General features: G+C 36.2%; 1 protein-coding gene across 1 annotated transcript in view; it reads left to right on the top strand.

Moving 5' to 3' along the window:
• Window positions 1-25,303, top strand: part of CFAP46 (cilia and flagella associated protein 46) — a 99,505-nt gene extending 74,202 nt beyond the window's left edge. Inside the window, exons 41-59 of the mRNA XM_072424249.1 lie at window positions 445-633; window positions 901-1,017; window positions 3,988-4,167; window positions 4,457-4,624; window positions 5,330-5,427; window positions 6,125-6,207; window positions 6,331-6,500; window positions 8,521-8,645; window positions 10,624-10,700; window positions 11,415-11,579; window positions 14,169-14,236; window positions 15,687-15,747; window positions 16,439-16,474; window positions 17,170-17,272; window positions 18,873-18,985; window positions 20,729-20,810; window positions 21,416-21,552; window positions 23,522-23,605; window positions 24,906-25,303. Of these exons, the coding sequence (XP_072280350.1) occupies window positions 445-633; window positions 901-1,017; window positions 3,988-4,167; window positions 4,457-4,624; window positions 5,330-5,427; window positions 6,125-6,207; window positions 6,331-6,500; window positions 8,521-8,645; window positions 10,624-10,700; window positions 11,415-11,579; window positions 14,169-14,236; window positions 15,687-15,747; window positions 16,439-16,474; window positions 17,170-17,272; window positions 18,873-18,985; window positions 20,729-20,810; window positions 21,416-21,552; window positions 23,522-23,605; window positions 24,906-25,030 (2,181 nt within the window). The 3' untranslated portion in view covers window positions 25,031-25,303. The remainder of the gene's footprint in view (window positions 1-444; window positions 634-900; window positions 1,018-3,987; window positions 4,168-4,456; window positions 4,625-5,329; window positions 5,428-6,124; window positions 6,208-6,330; window positions 6,501-8,520; window positions 8,646-10,623; window positions 10,701-11,414; window positions 11,580-14,168; window positions 14,237-15,686; window positions 15,748-16,438; window positions 16,475-17,169; window positions 17,273-18,872; window positions 18,986-20,728; window positions 20,811-21,415; window positions 21,553-23,521; window positions 23,606-24,905) is intronic.
• Window positions 25,304-26,985: the final 1,682 nt, after the last annotated feature.

The following is a 26,985-nucleotide window of genomic DNA, read 5'->3' as shown; positions in this document are numbered from 1 at the left end:
CTACCTGGCAGCTTTCTCCATTTGAATGCAGCTCTGTGTGAAACATATACAACAATTGGTTGCAAAAGAAATATATTAATTGGAATGATAACTACAAGCCAATTCTCGCTCTGCATCAGTACCAGACTTCAGAAATGTGTTTTGGCTAAATGGGTGCAAATTCCAATAGATATACTCAAAAATGATGTAGAAAGCCTTTTTCTAGGAGTGGAGGCTGTTAAAGGGTCCAAATTTAAATGGGATAGTATCCAAGCTCATACAGTTCATCAAACATTTTGAATTATTGAGCATATAGTATCATGCAGTTACCCCGTGTGGCCTTACTTTATAGATAATGTTTTTTTATATAGTACAATGTAGGACCTAATTTGTTTTCCATCTATGTTATTTATGTTACTGTGTTTGGTGATCAGCTCCCCTGTCTTTATTCTTTTTTTGGTACAGGAGTGGAAAACGCTTAGCCGCACAATATTTTCCACTGTGCTGTCTCAGTTGGCGAATGCTTTGACTCTAGCAGGTGGTTGTAATGATCTGAAGGCACGGTGTTTGTATCTAACTGGAAGATGCCTCCTGTTGCAGTCCTTTAGAGTCGATCCGCTTGATGCAGATATATACTGGAACGAACATTATTTGGTATGGTTATTTCTTGTGTTTTTTTTGTTTGCTGGTATTAAAGAAAATAGATACACATATAAAGAGATTCAACTTTCACTTGCCACAGCTGTTCAAAAATTACTTTAAAGTATACATGTTCTAATATATATAATATACCTGACAAAGCACTTCTGCTTGTTAAAGTTCTGTATACAGCCATATCTTCACATTTTGTTTGATATAATATAAAGTTGCACATATTTTTAAACCTAAAGCAGTTCTTAAATTGTTAATTGCTTTTTCTAGGATGAAAGGAAAACTGCTGTAACCAACGAAGATAGTGAAACTGAATGGCCTGAGTCCAGTGAACAGTCAACTGGTAAACGGCTTGATCAGCTGACAAAGAAAGTTTCTGCTTTAAAGGTAAGCATTTTATTTTTATTTTGCATATGGAAACTGTATTATGTTTCTATTTGATCCTTGCATAAATATTAGAGACTGTTCACAATCTTGGAGAAATATATATGCTACCATACAGAAATAAAGAAAATGAAAAAATTTAGACATTTCTCCTGTCTCTTTATGTATAAAGATTTAAATGTTAAAGACCCTGTCACCAACTTTCTGTTAAAATATATAATATTTTATTTTTAATGTGTACCTGGTATTTTCTGTTCACTTGCAATGTGCTTTTGAACTTGGAATACCACTACTCCAGGAAACTTCAATTACCTCAGCAAGCTTGCATGACATAGCCTTCTCCTTTTCTGGGGGTGTTTGATTACCCTTTGTGCTGGCCTAGCTACTCCGTCACTTGCCTCATCCCCCTTGATACATTTTTTTGTAGTTCTTGGGTAAAAAACAAAAAGCAATACCATTGTGTGTAACTTAGAGGAAGTAAACACAAAACTACCTAAAACAAAAAAAAACCCACACCACAGACTTACCTTTATCTATCGGGAGTTTTCTTCCATCGCGTCCCGCATTGTCCCAGTATCCCTCATCAGGCTGGCGCAGAGCGACCACCAGGTGTGCCATTATCTCCTCTCTTATTCTGTGTTCTGAGATCAGGTGACGTAGATTGGGGGGAAAAAAATTGCCAATCTCACTCACTTTACTTTAAATAAAAGGGCTGACTACCATTTTATGTAAAGAGAAAATTCTGAGTTTAGGAATGCTTTAAGTAGCATTTCTTTGACTTCTGACATCACATCCAGGATGGTCTTACCCAGCAGCAGTCTTTGGGCTTTGGGATGTCTACACATAGTAATATTTTTGTAAAAATGAACAATCCGATGATAGAATCTCTTTAAGGGACACCTCTGTGTCTTTAGTACGGTTGTCCTCAAATTAAAAACCCAGCCTCTCGGAGTGCAGTCTGCCTAATACAATAGGTAACTTACTACTTGTTCACAGCTATGACATTACATAACTATGCAGGAAAAACAATCCAGCCCCTCTTCCTACTGTGCATGTGTATTCATTCTGTGGGTAATCCATACTCTTGGCTTGATCCAGACATACATCAAAGTTTAGCTGAATTACCTGTATATGGTAACAGCTCACTTGTCTAGTAGTGAAATGAAGCCAGGCTTGATATTTTCCTTGTGGGGAATCAGATAACAGAAAATCCTATTTATCAAGAGATCAGATTGGCATTTACTATGGTCTTGACTACTAGCCAGTATGTCATTATAGAACCTCTGTAAAAGGAGCTAGTCAAAATTGCACTTGTGAAATAACCTTTATATTTATTCTAAATTATTTTTTAACTCAAGACCAGTGGATCAGCCATCAGAGAGACCTGTACGTACCTGGTTTTACTGTGATGATTTCAAGAGTTCTGCTGAGTCTAGACAGTTGCTTTTCCCATCTAACTAATGATACAATGCTTTTGGGTCATTTCCTGCACCTACCTTCCATATCCCCCACCCCTCCCTACCTACCCCCTTGTTCCCACCTCTTTCTCCCCTCTTTTTTTCTATTATCCTATTCTTCTTATCTTCTTCTTTATGTTTCTCTCTTTGTTTTTCGACTTGTGTACATAGCTGGTTGACGCTGTCATATGACTGTCTGACACTAAATGTGTTTTGTGCTGTATATTTTGTACAGTCAGGGGCACAGAGATCCAAATACCCTGTACCTATTCATGTTCAGAGACTTATTGTTGGAGACACATTGCTATCTGTAATCTATTTATATAAAATCGTATGTATGTATGTATGTATGTTCCACCATCACTCGAAAACGAGACATTTCAACCAAACTTGCTATACATATCACTGAGACTCATGTGAGTGCACCAGTCATCTTTGTACAGCGCTGTGCTTTATGACAGAGCTATATTTGGATGAAATGCATAGACACATTTCAACCAGACTTGCTAGACATATGACTGAGACTCATGTGAGAGCACCAGGCATCTTTGTAGAGTGCTGTGCTATATGTCAGAGCTATATTTGTATGTGTTTATGTATGTATGTATGTGTGTATGTGTGTATGTATGTTCCAACATCACTAGGAAACACATGGAGACATTTCAACCAAACTTGCTACACATATGACTCTGAAACTCATGTGAGTGCACTGCTGATCTTTGTGTATGTCGGAGGTATACTTGCATCTATGTATGTATCTATGTATGTATGTATGTATGTGTGTATGTATTGCTCAGCACAGTCTGTCTTTTGCCTTTGTTTTTACGTACTTTTTTTGACTATATTGACTATAAGATTGCAATAAATAAATACCAGGGCAATCATCTAGTACTCTAATAAATGTAGCCAAACATCCAATTTCACGGACCCATCGGAAGTTCAAGGAAATTTTTTGTGAGAATGTCAGAGGCATTCTCGCTCATCTCTACATGCTAGACATATGACTGAGACTCATGTGAGTGCACCACTGATCTTTGTACAGCGCTGTGGTATATGTCAGAGGTATATTTGCATGTATGTATGTATGTATGTATGTATTGCTCAGTGACAGTTTATATTTTTACATACATTTTTTGGACTTTTACAAATTTGTGGCCTGTAATAATGTAATAATGCCTTCGAGAAAACGTAAGAATTTTTTTTTTTTTTTGCAACAATCAGCAAAAAGTGCCTGTGTTTAACTAGCAACAATTGCTGTGATTTTACTTGCCTAACAGTCACACTGTTTCCAAGCAAGTTTTCTGATCTACTTCCTCCCAAACACTTCTCCTAAAAGTAGGTTTCCTAAAAGCACTTTGTCTCCAGTACTTTCTCTAAAGCTGTTTCCCAGTAATGTGTTTCCAGAAAACATTCTCCAAAAGCACATTACACTTGCACACCTTTTACATACATTCCTTACATTAGTTACAACTAATTAGTTGTTTCCTACTAATTGTTTCTATTTTGTTTTTCTCAGACCAGACGGACTTTGGCGGAGACCTACCTTGCACAATCCAATGAGATTTTACTTCAATCCATTAATACTGCAATAGAAAACAAGCTGATTGACACTTTGTCAGCAGCAAGTCTTGAGATATGTTCATGTATTGGACAGTTTGACTCTATAACATCAGGAACTTTTCTGGCTCTTCATCAGGTATAGTAATGATAGACTGTTGTTTTTGATAATAAGGTCAGATTGTTGGAAGACAGCACTGCTACATGGCTGATGTGGTTTTGTGATAAATATGTATACACACACACACACACACACACACATATAATATGTATTTGAAAGGGAAATATGGCTTTAAAATCTTATTGTATTTTTAATATTGGGAAGGATAATATATAAAACGGAGTGGGTAAGACTTGTATGCAAAGTAAGATTTTGTCAAAGCTGACCTTTATATAATCATTAGGCTGTTTTTCATTTGTATCCATAGAGCTGTACTTCCTGTGAAATGACTGAAGACATAGTGCTATCAGCAGCACGCAATACAGGCAGCTCTCAGTTTGCAGCTTTGCTGAACCTCTTGCATTATCTACAAGCGAAAGGCGATGAAGGGTCTCTGCGGAAACAAGTCGAGCAACAACTGGCTGCTACCTCAAATGTGAGAATCTCTTCACAGAGCACTATTAAAGTACTGACAATAATAATATACATGAAATTCAGTTTATCTCTAATTCATAAATATGGCTTACTTTACATGGACAAGTTCACTAGCATTAAAAAGCTTTGTTTAAAAATTTGCAGTCAGGCAGGGCTTTATTGTAGAAAGGGAATAGCAAGGTCCCTTCTGCAATAAGCAATCTCACCTGTCTGAGTGCTCCCTTTAACTGTCACAATTTCTGAGCTGTGCATGTGATATCCAGCACATCATGGCTACCTCTCCAACTGCCAAGATTAAATGAACAATGGAATGGAGTGAGGTGAGTATAATCTGGTATGCTAGGAGTAATGGTATGGGTCTTCCACTAAATACATATTTTGGTTGTACATCCTCACAGTAAATGCAGGTGTTTTCAATAACGTTTAATAAGTAGAAGATGATTGGATTAACTTAACTCCTTGTTCACTTAAGTTAGGCCTAGTGTTTTTTTAGATGTGCACCCAATGAAAATTTCACAAAATTTAAGATACCACACCATATTACCACAATGTCTATTTAAAAAAAACATGTAATAAGGACTTTCTTTAAATTAAATGAAAATGTTTCATAGAGCATGATATCTGTCATACAAAATGGATCTTTCTTAGTGGTGTATAAACCCTGCATAGCAGTGCAGTGTAATGGTTTCTCATTTATATCTTTTAGATTTGGGGGAATCTTAACATCTCAATGCAGCATTTCAGTATGTTCAATGAGTTGCCATCAAACTTCAATGTTATTATTTTACAACATTCAGAAGACAGGTAAACAGCATATCCTGTTATCCCTCTATTCTGTTAATCTGAACCTCTTCCAGATTATCAGGACCTTGGACTGCTTTCCTAATTTCTTTTTGCTTTTTAAATGTAAGACATATTGTTATTTTGTATAGTTTTGTGTTGTGTTTCTAAACTTTTCTAAAGGATCTCCTGTTGGTCAAAGTTTCAATTTGTCTTCTTTTGGAAATGTTAGATTTCTGTATTTACTTCCTGTATATTTGCTTTGCGGAAGTAGAAAAAATTGCTAAATTATACTACAGAAGGTGGGCATTTGGCAGGTGTTTCCCACCCTCACCAACTTTTTTGTCTTTTAGCTAACAGTGCTCCAAATGGCTTAGCACACATAAATTACAGGCATTCCCTGGGAGTGTTGAATTGTGTGTTCCAACCTTCTATCTACTTTGCTGGAAAGCTTGGTCTGCATGCATATGTGCAATGGGAGACATATAAATAAGGTGGCTTTTGAGACATTTCCTCGTTTATCTACATTAGATACCAGAATTTTAAAATGTCTTACATTTCTTGTTAGAATTTTTCGAGACAAAAATATATATAATTAATATTCAGTTTATCAAACTCATAGCATTTTAATGTTCATTACTGAGTTTTGACAATCTGAATCCAAATGATCTGTATTTCAGTAATTACATTGTGTTTAAATCTGCTTTAATGTTTTCAATAGATCTTTCTTGTACGGAGCTCTACTTGAAAAGCCAAAAGTTATCTCAACACAGAAGGGAAAGTTAAACCAACAACAAAGAACCAGTAAGTTTGTTCATGGCAATGTTCATTGGAAGAAACATTGTTCTGAGAAGTATCTGTTTGCTATTTGTTAATTAGAACTGTTCTTGTTACTGCATTAGTTAGTTTCTCTTTTTTTTTCATCAGTGCGAGCCAAAGTGGGACGATGTTCTGTCAATCGTCAGATGTTTTCCAGCTTGTTGGAGAAGATGGAGCTGTTCAAACAAGATACCATGCAGAATCTCCTCAAAAGGGAACAGCATCTAAGCTTCACAAGGCAGAAGAATGCATTTGAAAAAATTAACAACCCAGCAATGGTAATGTTTGCCGCTCAAAAATGTCTTGATGAATCTGTAAAATGATTGTCCCTGGTTGACATTACTCAGTTTCTGTTTCTCGTGTGCCTTTCTGTATAGTGAACAAGCTCATACATTTTATTAGGACATGCATATATATCTCAAGTATGTTACCCTGTAGTGTTATATAAATGGGGATTGACATACAAAATCACCTTGAGCAATTCCATGCATACTTTTATCCTGAGACTGTTGTGAGTTGCAGTGTCCATTACCCTTCCAGTTATTATTGCACATGATGATGTTTCATGGGTATCGTGATAAATGAAAGGGGGTGAAAAAGGAAGGAGATGAACTATGACAGACCTGTATTTCTAGGGATACAAGAAGGTGTGAAAGACAATTTGACATTGTTGTAAGGCTAGGACCCGCCATTACTTTTATCTGATGGTGATGATGGGTAATAGCTTCCGCTATGTTTCTTCCATCTTCTATAAAGAATAGTGACTTACAGTAATATGTTTTTAGGAAGATGATCAATCTGTGCAATAATGAGATATTCTAAAATTGTTGTTAAGTCACCAGAAGATCAGAAATGACTTGATTACAGCTTGAACTTAAGTGCAATATTGCAATCTTTAGTGTGTGACCAGCCTTCATGTAAGTGGTAATATAAACAGTGCACAACAAAAAAAGTTCCTGGTAGAGTGTATAAAAAATTAATTTGTATTCTTGAAAACTTTATAATGCAAATCTCCACCTTCTCTAAGAAAATGTTATGCCTGCTGTTTTCTCACCTTCTCTAGATTCTTCATGGCTCTCCAGCTTGATGGACTACAGCAAGGTCTAAAGGGGAGCCTAGGAAAATTAGGGAATGTTGACTGGCTTTTGACCAAAAGCTGAGATATGCACAGAGGCTTTCTATCCAAGTTTATTACATTTTTATTAAAATAAGAAAAAGTTTCTGTGTAAATGTGCTTATCACAAAGACAATCCTTTCTACATTGTACACTATTGTCTGTACATGTTGTACTTGTACTTGCACCAAAATTATACTAATTGCTGACAGCTGCCATGGAGAGGGGTCATCTCCACCTAAAAGTATCAACAAACTTTGTTCAGGAACAGGAAATGCAGAAAAGCATATGTTAGATCAGGGGTTAGCAAACTTTTTGGACTACTAGGCCATTTTCAGGAGGTCAAGAAGGCACACTAGACCAGAAGAAACAAGGTGTCCAGGGAAAGGATTTTTCCAACCGTGACTGCAAGCGAGCAGCCTCAGTCTTCTGCTTATCCGCGTTGTAGTCTCTGTTTGTGTGCACAAGCTTGGCATCGAAATGCCCCTTGAGATTCGATTGCTTGAAAATGCTGTTGGTGTCATTGCACACTAAACACAGGACTTTGTTGCCACGTTGGACGAAGAATAATTCATCAGTCCATTCGGGGTTGAAGACACGACGTTCGAGGTCAACCTCCTGGAGACTGGTAGCTGCGCGTTGCTTATTCTCTTTAGGCATAGTAATTCGGGAACTCGATGATATCGCGGGAACTTGTGATAACATGACAGTTCAATTAGGCCAGATTCAACAATAAATAACTAGGAGGGCGTTAGGCCGGACTGGAATACTGACTAGGCCATATCCGGCCTTCCTCTGTGTTAGATGCTAGTGAATATGTGCTCAAAGACAAAGAAAATGCATTTATAAAGTGATTCACTATCCTTGCCAGGCCTTTTCACTTTTTTGTCACTGTGCTGGTACTCTGAAATAAAAGTCTGTTGAGGTAGTTTGGATGTTTATTATAAATGCTCTGGGATGCAGTTACTCAAGCTATACCAAGTTTATCCAAGTGTAAGGAGTCAGTAAAGTAAAACCAGGAATTTCCAGAAAGATTTTTTTTATTTATGAAATTGATCAGGTAGTGTCCAAGGACAAGCAAAAAGAAGTAAAGTATACCAACTAATTAGAAAAAAATATATATAGGAGATTATAATTATTATGATCAGTAAAATCCAGTTATAATAATTACTTATATTTTATAGAACGAGCCTAGTAATCAAGAAGACGAGAATGAGAAGAAATACAGTGCACAGTTTAATGAGATAGTAGAAGCCTTGAACATGTACCTAAGCCCTGTTTTGCTACAACTGGAGGTCTCTCTGCCGAGGTATGGCTCTCTTCTGAGTTGGTAGTTAATACAGTTACTGTCTAAAAAACATGTGTTACTCTTATTTTTACACAAGCTGATCTATTCATTCAACATAATCTTTTTTTTTTTTTTTTTTATATACTTTTAAAGTATATATTGGGGTTTCATATCTGTCCAATATGTATGTATCGTTATAGTTATATTATTATAGTTTCAATAAGATGTTGTTATACAGCAGTCATGATCATGCATAGATAACAAATAAAGATAACAAGCAGAATTGGTCATTGGTCCTGATTTAATAAAGCTCCCTAAGGCTGGAGCGGATACACTTTCATCAGTGAATCTGGAATGGATTTCCAAAAAATCATTTGTTGCCTAACTGATGAAAATGTATGCTCTCAAGCCTTGCAGAGCTTTAATAAATCAGGCCTAATGTGTACTACTCCAACTAGAGGATTAGCCTGCTGATTTTAGTCTTGGGTCTTCCCTGAGACCCGAAGACCTTTCCATTCCACCTGCTTTTTGAAATCTTACTCTACCTTTAACACCCCCCAAAAATCAACCAGAGTTGTTCTGGTTTGTAATGGATTTGGGGGTCTACCCTCAATATAGACATCTTAACAAGGAGACTTTTTGTAGGGTTAAACCCTGTTTTAGAACTATCTGGCTGGCCCTGCCCTTTGCCTTATTCTGTGATTTTGTTAGACCATTGCACAATTGTTAAAATGCCTTACAAATCTTTCTACTGGCAGTGGATCCTTTATTGAAAAGGCATGTTAAGAAAATGACTGGAACTTTATACTTAAACTATATTTTCTTGCTGGAAAACTTAAGGCTTATCTTTCGCATACAATATACAGTACAGTATACACGTGCAAACAGCATCCTGTTTAAAATGCTGGTCTGAGGACCCAATGTCTAAGTAAAATTTGACATTTATTGCCTTCAAAGAACAACATCTTTTCGGGACAGCCCTTATTACTAATGTTAAGATGTCTCACACATCCTGTGTTTATAGCCTTGCTATGTTGGAATGGTAATATGTGGCCAATCTCTAGTACAATCGCATAGACTAAATTCATTAAACAAAGAAGTGGGGGGTTTTGCTTTAGCCATGAAACATATATATATATATATATATATATATATATAGTATAGTGATAGTATTCGTTTTATAGCCTGCTCTTAGTACTGCTTTAGTACTTAGTACTGCTACAAAATTGAGGCCTCCAGATAGTGTAAGGGGCTTGTTTATAGCCTTACACTAACCTGGGCTTGTTTATAGCCTTTTTTGTTTGCCAATATCTAATTTTAGTGTAGGTTCCTTAATTTTGGATTTGTACTTTGGACTTGGATTTTACTGTGAGTAAAGAAATTACATCTTACTCAACTTTTTTAAACACATGTTTTAACATCTCTCTTATATTTTTGGCCACCTTTAGTCTGATTAAAAAAAAAAATTGAAAGGAGTGATCCCCGTCACTTAACTCTTAAACTCCTCACTTAACTCATCAGGAGTTTGTTTTTCAGGTATATGCAAGTCACTTTATTTTTTTACAATGAATTTACCTCTCATATTGGCTTTTAACAAACATATGTACATGTTTATGTTTAACCCCCCTAGCGTTTTAATTCCGTCCAAATTTCCATGCAAAAAGCATTACATTTTTTGCATGGAAATTTATTTTACATTGTAGGCTATAATTCTTAGGCATAACTCACCGTAATATGCCATAATATTAATAAACTTTAAATAAAAAAAACCTGTAAATAAAAAAAAAAAGTAAGTGGGGGGTTTTTAAGTTAAAGCCTGAGTGTGACTCGGAATTACTGCTATTTGCAGGTAAAATCCACCCCGAGTCACACTCATGATTACCGCTAGGTAGGTTAGGAAAGCTTTCACAAAAAAAAATTGACGGTTTTAAAAACTACGCTGATATTGCTTTTACTTAGTTAAGATATTTAACAAGGTTTTATAAATTCTGATTGTCAGACAGCCATCTCCACCACTTTCATCCAGCGGATCATTGCGAGCAAAGTCCAGGGAAAAGGAAGAGAAGCCAGCATCCAGTACGTACCCACTATCTGGAATTTGTCTTGGTGCTATGAGCAAGTATTTCTAAATTATAAATCAGGTAGAATGCTTGAAATGCAGGTTAATAACAGTTCTTTTTCCTTGTTGGGGTATTAAAATGGATGGTTAGACGGTAAGTTCATGTGAATCCATTAAATGTAGATAGTTGGAAATGGAGAGCAGGTGACCAACATCATTACTTTAGTGTACACTGGGGCCAGAACATCTTGGAGGTCAGGACATGTGACAATATATTTGACAGGTGTCCAAGATAGCAGATTAGGCTGAATGGTCTGCAAACTATGCCCTGACAGCTTTGCAATAATATCTGCTCTTTTAGCAATGTAGCATGTTTTAGAATTTCTTTTCCTGTTTGTTAACCTTTTACATATAGTGGTGGGTTTTTTATATTAATCTAAACTTAAGAAATTGTCTGAACCCCATATTACAAAGTAGCATTCCTATTACCCTCAGATCTAAGTCAGCCATTTTGCTTGCTGGACTGAGCATTTAGGCTATCAGGCTATGCAGTACTGTTCTAGGTGCTTAGGAACTGATAGATGTTAGCTAAGCTCAGAATGCCGCTGTTTTTGTATGTGCTTTATTGGGCATGTCTTATTTCACATGTTTTAATATTCTCCTGAGGACTTGTGTGTTTGTTAACTGGTTTGTGCCTTTTGCAATACTATCCATTCCCTCCATTACCATAGATGCCTCAGTGGAAGTTGGAGATTTCATTATAGTATTGGCAGACAGATCGCTTCAGCAGATGCCCCTGGAAGCTCTTGCAGTTTTCAAAGATGATGGTGTTAACTCCGTTTCTAGAGACTTTTCTCTTCAATTACTCTATAACAGGATCCATACAGAGCAGACAGGTAATGTGTATGTCACAGTGGAGGCCATAAATTATAACAGCTTGCTCTCTGTATGGAAGAGTTTCTTAGTGTAAAAGAGAACACAGTATTCTTGATTGCATGGGAATATCACCATATTATAAGACAACATGTACTTCCTACAAAATGGGTAGCATGACCTCATTTTATTTTAATATCCTTCTAAATTGTGTTAGCTTTAATATCATGTAAGGTCCTTCATGATACATTTACTGTCATTTTTTTAGTAACCCAGGCAATATTAAAGAAACATTTAATAAACATGTAATCTGAGGTTACTTTAGATAAAACATTATGTCAAAAGGATTAGTAATTCTGGATAGGCAGCTAAAGTTTTATGAAAATCCCATATTTTTCTATCACAGTCAAAGTTGACTTCATCCCTTCCCATATTTGAGTCTCCCTGTTGGTCAGGGAGGCCATCCGTCACATTAAAGATGCACCAAGGAGCAGCAGGGTCCGGGACCAAAATTGACTTTTTAGTAAATATTAAAATTTGAAAATAATTTTAGCTGCCTATATCTGCAGATCATTTTGACAAACAGTTTTTACTGTAGGTAATCAACCCAACTCTTATTCACTTTACTGCATTCAGCCTGGAACCCTCTGGCTGCCTTCTCAGCCTGGAACCCTCTGGCTGCCTTCTCAGCCTGGAACCCTCTGGCTGCCTTCTCAGCCTGGAACCCCCTGGCTGCCTTCTCAGCCTGGAACCCTCTGGCTGCCTTCTCAGCACACATCAGCCTGCAACACAGTGTCTGATCCTCTTCCCTCAGCCTCTTGATGATCAATTTCCTCTCTTTTGCACTTGAGTGCAGGAGGATATATCCCAAGTCAGGGTTGGGCCAAACAACCCACCCTTCACTTCCCTTGGCTGGCTCCAGGGCCCTAAAGAACAAGGTATACAAACACATTAACACACTCTTTACCTGTAGCCTTTAACACTTTCCCTGCCATTTCAACACTATTTCTAACCTCTTTTGGGACACTCTGTCACAATATACATATTGTTAGAGATATATACACACACATTTAACCTTCTGCTTACATTATGTTGTATGTCTGACTTCTTCTTACAGATGGGTAACTTATTTAAAATTATGTATATTTCACTAAGGTTCAAAAAAATGTCAAGGACACCAGTGATTACCATAGATGTTGTCTGTACTGGATGAAGGCAACATAATCATTGTCTGAACTCAAAATATACAGAATATTATTTATATTGCACTTAGGCTCACATTCTCTGCAAGTTTCTTTTTTTTTATAAAACTGAATTGTTTTTATAAATCATGAAGTGAATTTTTGAACTCTAGAGCTGGCTTTAAATGTATTTTTTATGCCGGTCACAGCGGGCATGAAGCACCTTTTACTTGTTTGAAAAGTGATACTATTAACTTCAAAGTTAAAACTAGCTCAGCCTAAAGTCGATGTAAACCCAATCACTAAAATATCATATAATCCCGTTAATGTTAATGGAGTTTTCATTTTCTAACCTTTAAGTCTAAAGATTTTATGAAGCATAATGTCAAATGTTTATTCCATGAAGATGCTTGTTCAGGACCTTCTTTTATTGGATAACAAAGTCCTGCCTCTCGCTCCTAATCCCTCTCTTGCATTGTCACCCTTTCACAAGCTGTTCCAACAGAGACTATAAGCCTGATTTACTAATGCTCTCCAAGAATCAACAAGCAAGGAATGGATCTGGTCCAGGACTGAAAGCATTTCAGACAAAATAATAGCAAATATATTTTAGGAAATTCATTCCAGGTTTGCTGGATCACCCATGATCTCTCATGATTGTCTGTCTTATCCAGTCTTTGAAAGCTTTATTAAATGAAGGCCCTACGTGAGAATGCTGGTTTCTGCTAAAGTACATCCATGTAGTCAGAATATGGCTGCAAGAAGCCTGCAAGAAATCAGCCCTGATATGCAACAAACTATATTTTCTAAAAAAAAGATGGTAGTTGTTCATAATACACAGTGTACTCTAACTGGCATCCTGCTAGGGTGTCCATCTATGTTAAATACAGGTGTAAATCTAAGACCTATTAGTCTAAGGCTACATAAACACATAAGATGATTCTCGTCCGATAATCGCCTCAGGGCTGATACCGGACGGAAATCTGGCATGTGTACAGCACTCGGCGTTCCGTCATCCATCCCTGTGAAAATCTTTGGAATATCCAGTTTGCTTTTACCAATTACCAAATGTATACTCTGGCATAATTACTTTGACTGGTGTAGAACAAGTATGCAACAAGAAGGGAGAAAGCAAGTATGTTATAATATATACCTATTTCAATGGAAAGGCGATTTTTTGATAGTGATGCCCTAACAAATCATCATTTTAGGTTAAATATTCATCTTACTGCTCTGTATACATCAGTGTTTACCTGTTGTGCATGCCTCATGAAACCCCAGGAGTGTCCCAAATCTTGTCATCTCAGCATGTTTGGGAACAAAACACTTTTCTTGCAAGAATCTATGTTGTGGACTTTATTAATTATTAATTACAGCTGATATTTTGACAAGAAAAAATATATTTCTGAGTTATTCTTTGTGATCTAATAGAAGATGGAGTGGGAAAGCGAGAGGTGAAGAGTGCAAAAGAATCTAAACAGAAAAAGAACATAAAGGCTGTAAGTATGCTAGATTTTTGTTACATCTATTGTTTATGGACAGGTTCTTCTACTAATTTGATTTTGATTGATGTAGAATCTGACATCTTTGTTCTTGAAATTTTTTTAGACCCTTCATCATAAAAAAAACATCATCGCTTCCACAGGGGAAATTTACAAAAGTGATAGAGTAAATAGAAGTACTTGCATTGCTTTTTGCGGCCTTCTTTAGATCCTCATATGTACTGTTGGGTGGTAGATTCTGGTCAGAAAACTTGGTATTATAGCAGGGGTGTCAAACTGAAATACACAGTGGTCCAAAATTAAAAACTTTGACAAAGTAGCGGGCCAACCTTGAAGAATATTGAAAAAATTGAGATGGGTTAAATCTTTTGATTGGCCCGCTGCTGTAACTTCCTCTTCATTGAAATAGCACTGCTACTACAGTTCCTGGCATTACTTGCATCTATAAAACAGTCCAATGCGGGGCCACGCATAAGCAGAGAGCCCGCTGGTCTATAGACGCAAGTGATGCCGGGAATTGTAGTAGCGGCGCTATTTCAATGCAGCTAAGGGCCAGCTGCAGTTCATATTTAGGATTCCTTTGGGGGCCAAAAAAAAGACGTTGAGGGCCATATTTGGCCCTCAGGCCAGAGTTTGGCACCCCTGTGTTATAGTGTATCCTCTTTTCACTAAATGTAAGAAATGGTAAGTATCCTGTAGTAGATAGAGATTGAGAATACCAGGTCTTTATATTCGCAAAGCTCACCAAGTTCGCAGCAGAAGCTCTACCTAAATATGGTATGTCTTTTTGTGCTTAAAAAAGCACATTCTTGTCACCATTATAGGGACATAAAGTGCACCACACTAACACTGTGCATATTAGATAATAGTCAATTGACATGGCTGCTTATAGCCATATCACTGGAAGACCCTTTCAAATGTTACATGATACCAAAAATGTGTACCACCATTGCCTCCTCCTTCCCCCCTCCACCTCTACATTCAAAAAGATAGTAACTTTTAGTCAAGTCGACTATGTAACCAATCCTGGTGCTAATGGGGTTAGGATTATAAATGCTTGTTAGGACAAATCTTGGGGTACCTTTGTAGTAAATGTAGAAGGAGCATAAGGATCACATTCAATTGAAATAAAGCAATCAGCTTCAGCTCAAGTCTTACTTAGAGTTTACTTGGTCATACATTTCTTCATACATCTAGCACAATATATAAGGAGATAGCCAGCCATGTTTCATTGTTCCAGGAGATCTGTACTAATATATCATATATATTAGAGTTGAATATTCTGTGTAATGCATTCAGACTTACACTTGGTCCTCCATCATAGCTAGTCATTATTTCACCTCTACTTTTCACTCAATTTGTTTCCCCTAAAAATAGTACTTTTTAATCAATTTAGCACACTTGTTTGCTGTTTTTTTCATTTTTATACTAAACTTTTTGTTTATAGGTACCCATTAATCGAGTTCTGCCAGCTAACTGCATGCCAGTGGAAACCCACCGTTTTAAGTGTATCCTTAATGTTGTACAATATGATATTTGCAGTTTAATGCTTGAAATGTGTGGCTGTTAGTGTCAGTGTGGGAACAGGACTGAAATGGTTGTGCAATTTATAGTTACTGTGGGCCTGATTTAATAAACCTCTCTAAGGGTGGAGAAGATACACTTTAAACAGTGAAGTTGGGTGATCCAGCAAACCTGGAATGGATTTCTTTAAAGTTAGTTACTTTTTGCGAGCAAATGTTTTGAATCCAGGACCAGATCTATTCCAGGTTTGCTGGATCACCCAGCTTCAATGTTGAAAGTGTATCCTCTCCAGCCTTAGGGGGCTTTAATAAATCAGGCACTGTGTAATAAGCCTTATACATGTTGATAAGGAATTAAATGAAGTTAAGTAGTCAAAAATATTCTGTACCTGGGAAAGTGCAAAAGAAAGTTTTTATAATTACTCGTATCATACAGATCAGTCATTTTTAAAACAATTAATTGTATTAAAGCAATTATTTTTACTTCACTATACCCTAGTATAAAATCAGCTTGTATTGTAAAATGAAGGATGGCATACTTGATCCAATACACAGTTACAGTTATCTCATGATTTCATCCACTATCCCAAACGTAGAGCACATATTAACTTTTGGAGTGACTACCCCCTAATCATATCCCATTAATATGTTTTATTTCTTTAATAACTTGTATCAGATATTGTGGATCCATACAATGACGTACTAGAACCAGGTAATGATGTACAATATTAGAGCTCTTGTGTAAAAAAGGTGTTCCCTTTTTATACAGTGTTTATTAAAACAAATAACATTTTATTTGCTACCCCACTGGAGTGAAAAGAAAAAGTTTTGTATAGCTTGCCTGTGTGATTAGAGGTTAGAGAGGGTTAAGGACTGCAACATTGGTTGGGACTGGCAAATAGCTGTTTAGGCTGGGGTAAAGTTGTAAGGTAAAGTAGAGATAGTCACATTGTACCACTAACTGGAAATACCATTGTATTCAACAGTACAAAAAAATCAGGATGAGGGGTCAATTTTGGTTGCACCAAATGTCTTCATAGCCAGAGCAAAGCACAGGTCCTTTTAACAGTATTACCCTAAGTTTTAGTCTAGAACTATTCTATAGCTAACATATGACCAGCTTATTTGTTTCATAAAGTTGACTTAATAATTATTGTCTCTCTATACCTATTCTGTTTTTGTCAATGTCTTTGTGTGACCATTCTGTCTTTGTTAGTGTAGTAAAATAATACAAATGATGCTGGAGTTATTACATATAGATTTGTTAAGGTCTAATTTTGGTAAATACAAAGAGACCTTCGTTATCTGTTTATTATTATTGTTTCACACATGCTAGATAAAAGCAAAGTAAATGGTCTGTATAAGAGATGAAGCGCTCAATTTTCTATTTATCATGTCTTTTTACAGAAACTCTCAGCCCGACCTACAGAATAAATGAGGTTCTTGTAAAATACGGACAGCAATTTACAGCTCATTGGGAAGGAATTATAGGCAATACACGTGTGCCCAGGTTTGTTCTCCATGTAGGATACAGCAATTTGCTTTTAGCGTCAATAAAAGCCAATGTATTTCATTGTTATCTTTTAATTGTTTTTAAGCAACTGTTGTATTGATGTTTTTACAGTCAATATTGTATATGCTTCCCTGCAATGAAAGGTGACACATAGAGGACCTAGATATACTCATTTTAATTTTAAAAGCTGCAGTAGAGATTACAAAATTTAAAGTGGATGTCCAGTCAATTTTCTTTTCTTTCTCATATTGTTTAGAGTAGGGAAGAGGTAGAATCCTTGGTCCCAATAAAAACACACGCCAGAGACATTTTTAAAAGGGCAACTAAGCATTCTTTATTCAATTAAAATAGTGTCTATGTTTTATGCATCCTAACACAATGTCCAGTATAATAATAAAAACAAAATATAAGTTTGCTGTTGCAAAAGCTTGATCTCCCATGCCACTGTTTGATGCTTGAATGCATTGTTGATAAGGTTGGGTTTTAATTTGCTGACACAGAGTGCGACAATTACTGTTGGTGCTTTTAATACTTCTCTACTGTTTTCAGAAAATAAAATATCTGTGTTCAATAAATATAAGTGTTTTGTTACATTTGAACTGACATTTTTCCTAGACTGTTGGTAAGTCTGAGAGTCTCCTTTTTTACTAGTTTTGAGGGCACATGGGCATCTTGAAGCTGTTATTACCAACAAAGACTTTTCTGCTAAGTTTTAAATACATTTCAATAAGTGTCTTCAATACTTATTCCCTGTGACATTCAACTTTATTACACATAATTTATGGACATATTTGTTCTGATTTCTTTGTATATGTCAAAAACTTGGGTTTTTACCAACATCTGGTGTGAAAGTCATATCAATAGCCCCATTAAATATATATTTACTGAAAAAAAACATTGACATGTTCAGTCCTTATACCCTCCCTTAGTCCCTGCTGTATAATTACTTGTTAGAGCATCCATTCCAAAAAAACATAGACATTATTAGAGATAAGGTTATGAGAAGGTTTTGCAGTAGAATTGGGATGTGTCTGTTGGAGTTTTTATTAAGGAAACATTTGTAAGGTCAAGCATTGATACTGAATGCGGACGCCTGTCTTGTAAACTGTATTGCTGTTCATTCTACATTTTTCAATAGTATTGAGGGTCAGGGCTCTGTGCCAGCCATATGAGTTTCTTCACACCAAGTCCATCAAGCCACATCTTTGTGAAGCTGACTTTCTGCATAGGGCAGTCTTGTTGCAAAAGGGTCTTATCCATTTGTTGCAAAGAGTGTTTGTGAAAATTGTGAACTATGCAAGGATGTTCACATAACATACATTAACGTTTACCTCTGTTATCTAACCATGTGCAGGTTGGATGTTAAAAAATTTGGGATTTTCTATTTACATTTTTGGATAATTTAGGAAAATGGTTACACATCTCATTTTGTGAGCATTGTGAAATATTTTAGTAAGTCAACCTTAATCTCTATCTCTTTTGGATAGTTATGGAAATTCCTATATACATACTCAAAGTCTAAGTAATTCTTTCAAAAATAAGAAATTCTACCTCTGTAATAAAATATGAAATAAAACATAGACTCTCTTTGTTCCAGCCATGCAGAGTGGGAAAATCTGATGACCAGTTGCAGTGCCTTCATTTTCTATGGCGCAGAGAAGCTTCTGTCTCATGTAATGCTGGATAAAATCCTTGCCATGGATTTCACAGGTGAGCATAAAATAACTTTCCAATCTTTACACAAAGGATTGTTAAGGAAACCACATACACTGTACATCTCTAAATACACAAAAAGCTATTTAGCATTTGTGCTTTGAAATGTATACTTCAGTATCATTAGTGAATTTACTAGGTTACAATAAATGATGCTGAAAATAAATTCCTTTTTAATACAATTTTACAAAATGCTGCAGTGCTGAGCCAAGCAGTGCTTTTTGCAGGAAGTCCATAGCCCTGTGTAACTAGTAAGAAGGCTTTTCTTTCATTTCTGGGAGCCGCAAATATTAGGGGGGATGTGCATATGTCTGTGGAGGTTTCTAATAAAGTAAACATGTAAAGCTCCACCACTAACAAAATGGGCCCATTAAAAGAAGATTGAAAGATACTTTGAAACAAAAAAGGGGTAATTTGTGAAGTGTGCGCTAACAGGAATATTTCCTGTTGTCCTTGTTTTATGTTTAACATCAAATGACAGAAGCTGATTGGATGATCAAAATACATCTTGTATTTAAATTATTAATCATTCTAGTCTTCACCGAGATGTCCTTCACTTACAAGATGAGATCCATTATCCTTTGTTGGACATATAGCAGCAGTGGTGATGCATTTTTGAAAGGGATAGCTAAATGTAAAATGCAAGCTTCTTCTTTGCAGGGCTATCACTGGACACACATCCTTTTATTTGCTGATATATCTAAGTCATATGAGTAATTAGGATTGGTCAGTGAGTTATCTCAGCACTTTAGTAATTCATGTGTGCCAGTAATTAACGGGATGATGTGTTAATTTTACTGATTTGCCTGTTAGCTTTTATCCTGTTACATATTTCATCCAATTTCTAAGTTTTGCATATTTTTTAGTTTTGAGAAAAGGGATGTAAACTGTTAAAATTAAGAGAAAATGTTTTTGAGGAGCCATTAACACATTAGGTCTAGGAAAAAAGAAATAAAGACAATCCACACAAGGCAATTTTGAGCTTGTTTTAGTGATCTAGTGATCCAGGCCACATTTAAGCTATTTTGTATATAAAGGCTGCCATTGCTGAACTCATCTACAGAAGATGCTAGTTGTCACGCCTGAAAAATGTTAGTTGCCTTTGTGGCTGACATTTCTTCAAAGTCCCTTACATTGAACAAAAATGCAAGTTAGAAAGCCAAAGTGAAGGTATAATTCAATATCTGTAGGTGGGTGGTCAGCAATGATTGACTTCAAGAACTTGTTGAAACTGTCAATTTTTGTCCTTCTAAATGGTTTTCAGTAATAGGCAGATCAACAAATAGAAGTAATTCAGCAATTCAGCAGAATTGTTGCTCTTTCTGGGGATCTGTGGGATGGCAGGAATTCTAAGGTTAATACAATGTCACGTTGTAGAATCCTCAAAGGGTGACAACATTAAGGCTGTGTAAGCATCTTTTGCACTTGTGGACATATGTCCCTTACTTTCTTTTAATAATAGGTCAAACATACAATCTAGATTTGTTAATTTTTAGTAGTGCTATCTGAGGATAAATCCTGCCAGACCAGACATAAGTACTGTCTAAAAGGAATGTTTCCAATTGGTTTGATAGAGTCTGCAGGGAATTCTAAAAAGAGTTGTAAAGAATTCCTATTAGGTTGTATTCCAATATGTATTCTGATCTGCCGTCCCATTAAAATCAATATCACAATCACTTTTTATTGCAATTCCTGTTCTTGCATAAATATATATTGTTAATTAATGTAATTCTGTTTCAGATTGTCAACTGATGATTCTGATAGATCAGATGCGAACAAATCAGAGTTTTTCGAGGCAATCAACAATTGATGTACAAAAGAGGTAGTGTGTGATGGAGGAATGTGTATGATGGGCAAAACACTTTAGATAGCTTTTGGTGTATCTAAAAGTTTCCTTTATTGTAGTATTGTAGATACCTCCTAATGTTTTAAAAAATGGGCCATTTTTAAACCTTCTCCAAGCTTCAGTGCACCAAACCATCTCTGTATGCATGTCTTGTTGTGATTGTGAGAACTGGATTGTCCCAGATGTGCTTTATAGATGAATTGTAAGATTTTGCCTATACCTGGAGGAATTGAACACATTTTTTCCTTACAAAGTTTTCTTACTGGCAAAACAAAATAAGTTTAAACTTTTAGTAGGCAATATGTAACTACAACAGAGCAGAATGCATACTTGTTCTGGGTGATGATGATCACCGTCATTCGGATCACTCTGAAGGAAAAGGAAATTTACAGCATCTTAGTCGCAAGGATGACCTGAAAAAAGTACCTTTGATGAAAAGGTTATCCTTCCGACATGCTGTTCAATGTGTTAAGAAAAGTGTTGTGTGTTTTCATTTTACTGTTTGAAACCCTGACTTTTTTAATTATTACTAGCAATAATTACTTTCTCTGAACTCACAAAATCATTTTTTGCCTGTTTAGTAAAAGTCAGTTGTTACTGGAAAGACCAGTGGAAACAGCCCTCCTGCTAAGTGTGGTAGGCGTCCGCTCTGTAATGCTCAACCAGTGGCAGACAAGTGTGGATCAGAATGCCAAAAACTTGGACTTTCTCTCAGAGTGTGAGTAGCTGTGCGGAATTACAGTAACCACAGTGTTATTTTTTATTATGCTGATGTAACTTATCAAACTTCAGAGTAAATGTAAAGTTCTTGACAAATCCAGATGACAGCTTTTGTGCTTTGTATCTTCTGAAAAAAATTTCAATCAAAATCCCAAGCCAGTGAAATAGACTTCATAGGATATCCACAGTGCTTTTCATGCATTGGACTGTTCATAGACATGAGATGTCACTTGCCCAGTCTGGTAATAAATTACACTCTATTGGTGGGTGGTCCCTTAGGAGATTTATCTACCACAAAGAAAGAGACTGTGTCAAACTGGTAGTTAATTGAGTAAGAACCTTAGACCTTTCTTTCCAGAATAAGTTTGCTGTTTGCTAAACTGTGCTTTGACAATAATGGGTCCTAAAGGTCACCCTCTAAAGTATATAACTAGCTTTACTTTGCCATCTTCTACCTATGTGTTTAGTATTATTAATAAACACTTTTAATAAAGCATCAACTTATTATTTAGCTCTGCACATTTATTATTGGTGTCACAAATTACAGACAAATGCAAACAGTGAGTAGAAGAGGACCCTTGCCCAAAAGAGTCGACCATCTATGACTTAAAAAAAAAACTACACATGCAAAATAAAATATTGAATAGCTACCTTTCCCATGCTCATATATCTGGAATCCCAGAATGCGTGGGATTCAGCACTCTGTGAAGGCAAAATGTGTGCCTGTAAGTTTTATCTTATAAGATCCTCCCCCATATTTCTTTTACATACTGTCAACATCCCTACTTATAGAGAAGAAAAAAAGGGACATACCAATGGGACTATAATGACAGTTATTTTTCATAAAAGCCTAAACATTTTATTACAATTTATTAATCACATCCATCCATAAAAAAACATTGCTTAATTTCACTTCTTCAGGGATATGGTACAACACAACTAAGTATCTCAGCACAGTAAAACATAAATAATGCACTTTGTCCCCCAGTGCAGAGGCAAGCCAGAGTGGAGTCAGCGGGGACCACAGATCAGAGGACCACTCTAGATATCCATTCAGCGATTAATGTAGAAATATCCGTTTTGGTACTTTGGTCTTATATAGAACATATTTCTCTAGGTTCATAAAGCGGATCCTGAGTTTCATCAGCTAGAGAAATATGCTCTATATAAAGTACCAAAACTGATATTTCTACATTAATCGCTGAATGGAGATTGTGAAGATATCTAGAGTGGTCCCCTGATCTGTGGGCTGTGGTCCCCGCTGACTCTCCTATTGCTTGCCTCTGCACTGGGGGACAAGGTGCAATATTTATGTTTTAAGGTGCTGAGATACTTAGTTGTGTTGTACCATATCCCTGAAGAAGTGGACTCTGTCTACAAAACGCATTGGATAAAGGACAAATTTCAGTATATGTACTATGTCAGCACAATATATTTTAACAAATTAAGCAATGGTTTTTTATGTATGCATGCAATTAATAAATTGTAATAAAATGTTTAGGCTTTTATGAAAAATAACTGTTGTTAAAGTCCCATTGGTATGTCCCTTTTTTTGTTCTCTATTGTTTTTGTTTTTACATCATATACTTACTTTAATGTCAGCTTTAATGTCATATACTTACTTTATTTGTCATTCTGTGCAATAGAATTTATTACATGGATTTATCATTTTGGAATTTACAGTTATCCACCTATAAATTTATTATGTAACTTTGACTCTGAGAATAATTAGATAATATCCTTTATTAGCAGTCTGAAAACTTAGACTCAGAAAGTCAGCATGGGATAATAACTGTGTATGTGAGAATGTTGCAGCATGCCAAACCTAGCACAGCCTATTCTGTGTTTTCTCCCACCACTTTCTGAAATGAAATCAAGTGGAAGAAACAAAATGTATAATTGCTTCTGTCATGTAGATTGTTGTTAATCATATTTTATATGTTTTGCTCTGTTATGTAACATTACAGATCTGCTAGCTCTTGGCAAGACCACTGGACAGACTGTACACAGCCAGCGAAAACTCAAGAGCTGCTCACAGGCGACCATGAAAGGTAGGTCCTTCTATGAATCAAGCCTGGTTTTCTGCTACATGTATTTTCAATATGAGTTCATTTCAGGACAGCTTCACTCATTCATATTGTATATGTTTGTTTTTTTAATGTATTATGTACAGCTGTTTCATGAAGGAAATGTAACTGGTCTGTAGCATTAAAAAAACTTTACACAAGCTTCAAAGCTTTGGGTCAAGGGGATTTACTGTGATCAATTCTTTTTTTCACTTCCTCGGTCTTAAAGAACTTTGCCAAGAACTAATGCTTTCAATCCACTCTACCTCTGTGTTAAGTATATTGGAATTTTTTGTTTTTAATGTGAATAAAACTGAATGTTGTTGAATGTCTATGGTTGAGGCGACTTGGTACAGCTGTGAGGCCACGTTTATGGTGTTTATACTAATAACTCCTCAATTTGTGATTGTTCTGTACCTTCCAAATTTGCAGATATTCCAGAAGCCTAAAATAAAACTTTTGCTTGTAATAAAACAAGCTGATAGAAACCCCACCTGGTTCTTTGCTATGGCAAGTGTTTCAATTAAATTTTGCTGTGCTTACACCAGGTAATGGCAGACTAGCACTAGTTTTCTAGTATTTTACAACTAGAGATGACATGCACTAAGAAAAATAAGCACATTTGTCTTTTGCATCAAAACATGATGTTCATGCCTTTTGCTTCCTTGTTTTTACATTTGATTGGAATTAAAGCCCAAGTCATTCTACTCACCAATTTGCATTGCCAGGTCATCAGGGACCTCTAAAAGTAAATCATCAAGCCTCTCTGGGTTCACAAGTGAATGATGCATAGAACAGTGCCAATGTCAGTACTTGACCATAATTCTCTACATCATGAAGAACCAGCATCTACTGCCCCTGAAGAAAAAAGACCACAGAACTTCATATATAAGATTTTAAAAATGAAGAAATGCAGGTGTTGCTTCGAGGGTGTGGGTGTTCTATTGTGATTGTCTGTTTAACTTTGAGTTTAAAGGAAATCTGTTTTAACCCTATTAGTTTTGTGATGGCATTGTCTGACTTAAAAGCTTTTTGCAATATCAGGGCAATAAAGCGCCTGTTTATTATAAGTGAAATGACAGCTTTAAAAAGAATACACAGCTTCTGAATCAGACAATGGAATTCAACAAAGGACTATTTCATCCGAAGCGATTGATGACAATCCTTGTTGCCTGGTTTTCTATGGCTTCAGGATTTTTGTCTTCATCTTTTCTGCATGTATACCTTTAGTATGTGCCATTTCTCTGTGCTTTGTTCATGCATGTCATTTTGTATGTTTTCACAGATGGAGAGGTCTCAGAGGAAGAACACAATAAGCTAGCCAGTCCATGTTGTCCATCGTCCCCTGTTGCGGACCAGTCCTCTTTTAACTATGTTCTGTATGGCCTGCCCAATATGGTGGTCATGTGAGACTTTTGTCAATGAAAATCAAATAAAAACTAACGTTGGTTCATACTTGCCTGCATTGATGTTAAACTTCAAGCAATCATCAAATACATAAAAACTATGTCTCCAATTTTATCAGTGTGATGTCCAAAGTAATTTTCAACCATTGGGTATGTTAAATAACTTGTAACTAATAATATTTGTTTGTGACGCTACATCGGTACCATATATAGGGCATTAATTGAAGAAGAATGTAGCTTCCTCAAGCCAAATATCTGTGGCTGTTTTATCTGTGTAAAATTAGCCACAAACCGCTAATTCCCGCTAATGTTTATCAAAGGGAATATGTCAGAAAACTTTTTAATGGGAAAATTAATGTTTTCAGAAATTAAAATATGATCCTTTTATGGAACTACAAAAAGAGGTATTTTGTCCATCAGTTTGGAGGAAAATAAGTACACAACCAATACTCAGCATTTGGAAGTTAAAAGCACAGTTTTCAGGTTACATGGCCAACTTTGCCACAAAGAAAATCTAGTATATAGGCAATTTAATACGCGTGTATTGCAGCATGTCTATTGTGACAGGACTCATGACATCTGGTATTCATTTTAAATCCATTATTCTTGAAACATGTAATGTACACTTTGTCAAGTATGCCCATAAAAAAATACATCTGATGGGGTAATGATGAAAAATGATGCCTAGCTTAATGACTGTTTTATGTAGTACAGCAAAGATCTCAAGCATATCCTGGTATACTGCACCAATGGTATCACACGTGTAAACTGGAAGTGTGGGAGTGTCATGGTAGACACCCTGTATTATGATTTGGGCCAGTTTCCCCTCTTCTTCCCTATTATCTTCTCTTTTCTTTTCCGTTCTTTTCCTTTCCCTGTATTCTCCTCTCCATTTTATTCTCTCTTCTTTCATTTCCTCTACTCCTTTTCTTTCCTCCCCAAGCTCCACTTTCTTTTAAGCTCCACTCTTTTTTTAACTACTCTTTCCTTTTCTTTTCTCACCCTTTACTTCCCTCTCTATATTCAGCATTTACTAGACACAGGGAGGGTGGACAGTTACACCCCTGTCCTGCTCTGTGCCTTATTTTTTTTTATCCTTTCCTTTCTTTAGTACTTCTTTTCTGTCTTTTTACTTCTCACTTTGCTCCCCTATTTTCTCTGCTCCTTTTCTCTCTTTTGTGCTCTTTTTTATTCCATATTTCGTATCCTCTCTTTTTCCCTTTTTTTTGCTCCTCCTCCTTCTATCCCCTTCATTTTTGCTTCTCCCCTTTATACTTCCTTTCCTGTTTGTACTCATCCCCTCTAGTTTCATGTTTTCCCTTTTCCTGTATTTTCTCTCATTTTTTGTCCCTCCCGTTTCTCTCCTCATTTTCATTCTTTTCCGTTTCTTCTCTTCCTCTCCTCTCTGTTTTTCCTACTTTTCTGCTTCTTTCTTTTTCTCTCCTTTGCTCCCCTAACTCTTCTTTCTTTGTCTCTGTTTTAGCTATCAAAGGATTTATATTTCTGTACACTTATCTTGTGATCCAGGCACCCTTGACAGACAGCACAGCTATGGCCTTGGTGCAATAAAAAGCTTGGTTGAAAACACATCCCCAGTACACTAATAAAGTAATCCCCCTTTTTACTCTTTCTTATCCTGTCAGCATGTTCTCTGTCAGTATATGTGCACTTTAGCAGAGTCTTTTTGGTCATTAGCGCTGTCCCTTTCTCTCGCAGTCCGTGTGCTGCTGCAAAGGGAATTACAAGAGGCTGATGGAAAAACAAATTCTGAAACCCTGTTAACACCCTGAGTTACATTGAGTTACTTAATGACTACAATAGTAACTGTATTGATTGATTGTTTTTTTTTTTTAATCTGTCCAAGGTTTAGCTCTAATTTTACAAATATGTAAAATCTTCCCTTTAATGCAGGGGTGTCCAATAAGTGGATCGCTATTTCCCGGTAGATCGAAAGGCAAC

The sequence above is a fragment of the Pyxicephalus adspersus genome, chromosome 10 (assembly GCF_032062135.1).
Source record: "Pyxicephalus adspersus chromosome 10, UCB_Pads_2.0, whole genome shotgun sequence".
Lineage (NCBI taxonomy): Eukaryota > Metazoa > Chordata > Amphibia > Anura > Pyxicephalidae > Pyxicephalus > Pyxicephalus adspersus.
The sequence above is the reverse complement of the archived record's forward strand: the minus strand, read 5'-3'. Positions and strand labels throughout refer to the sequence as shown.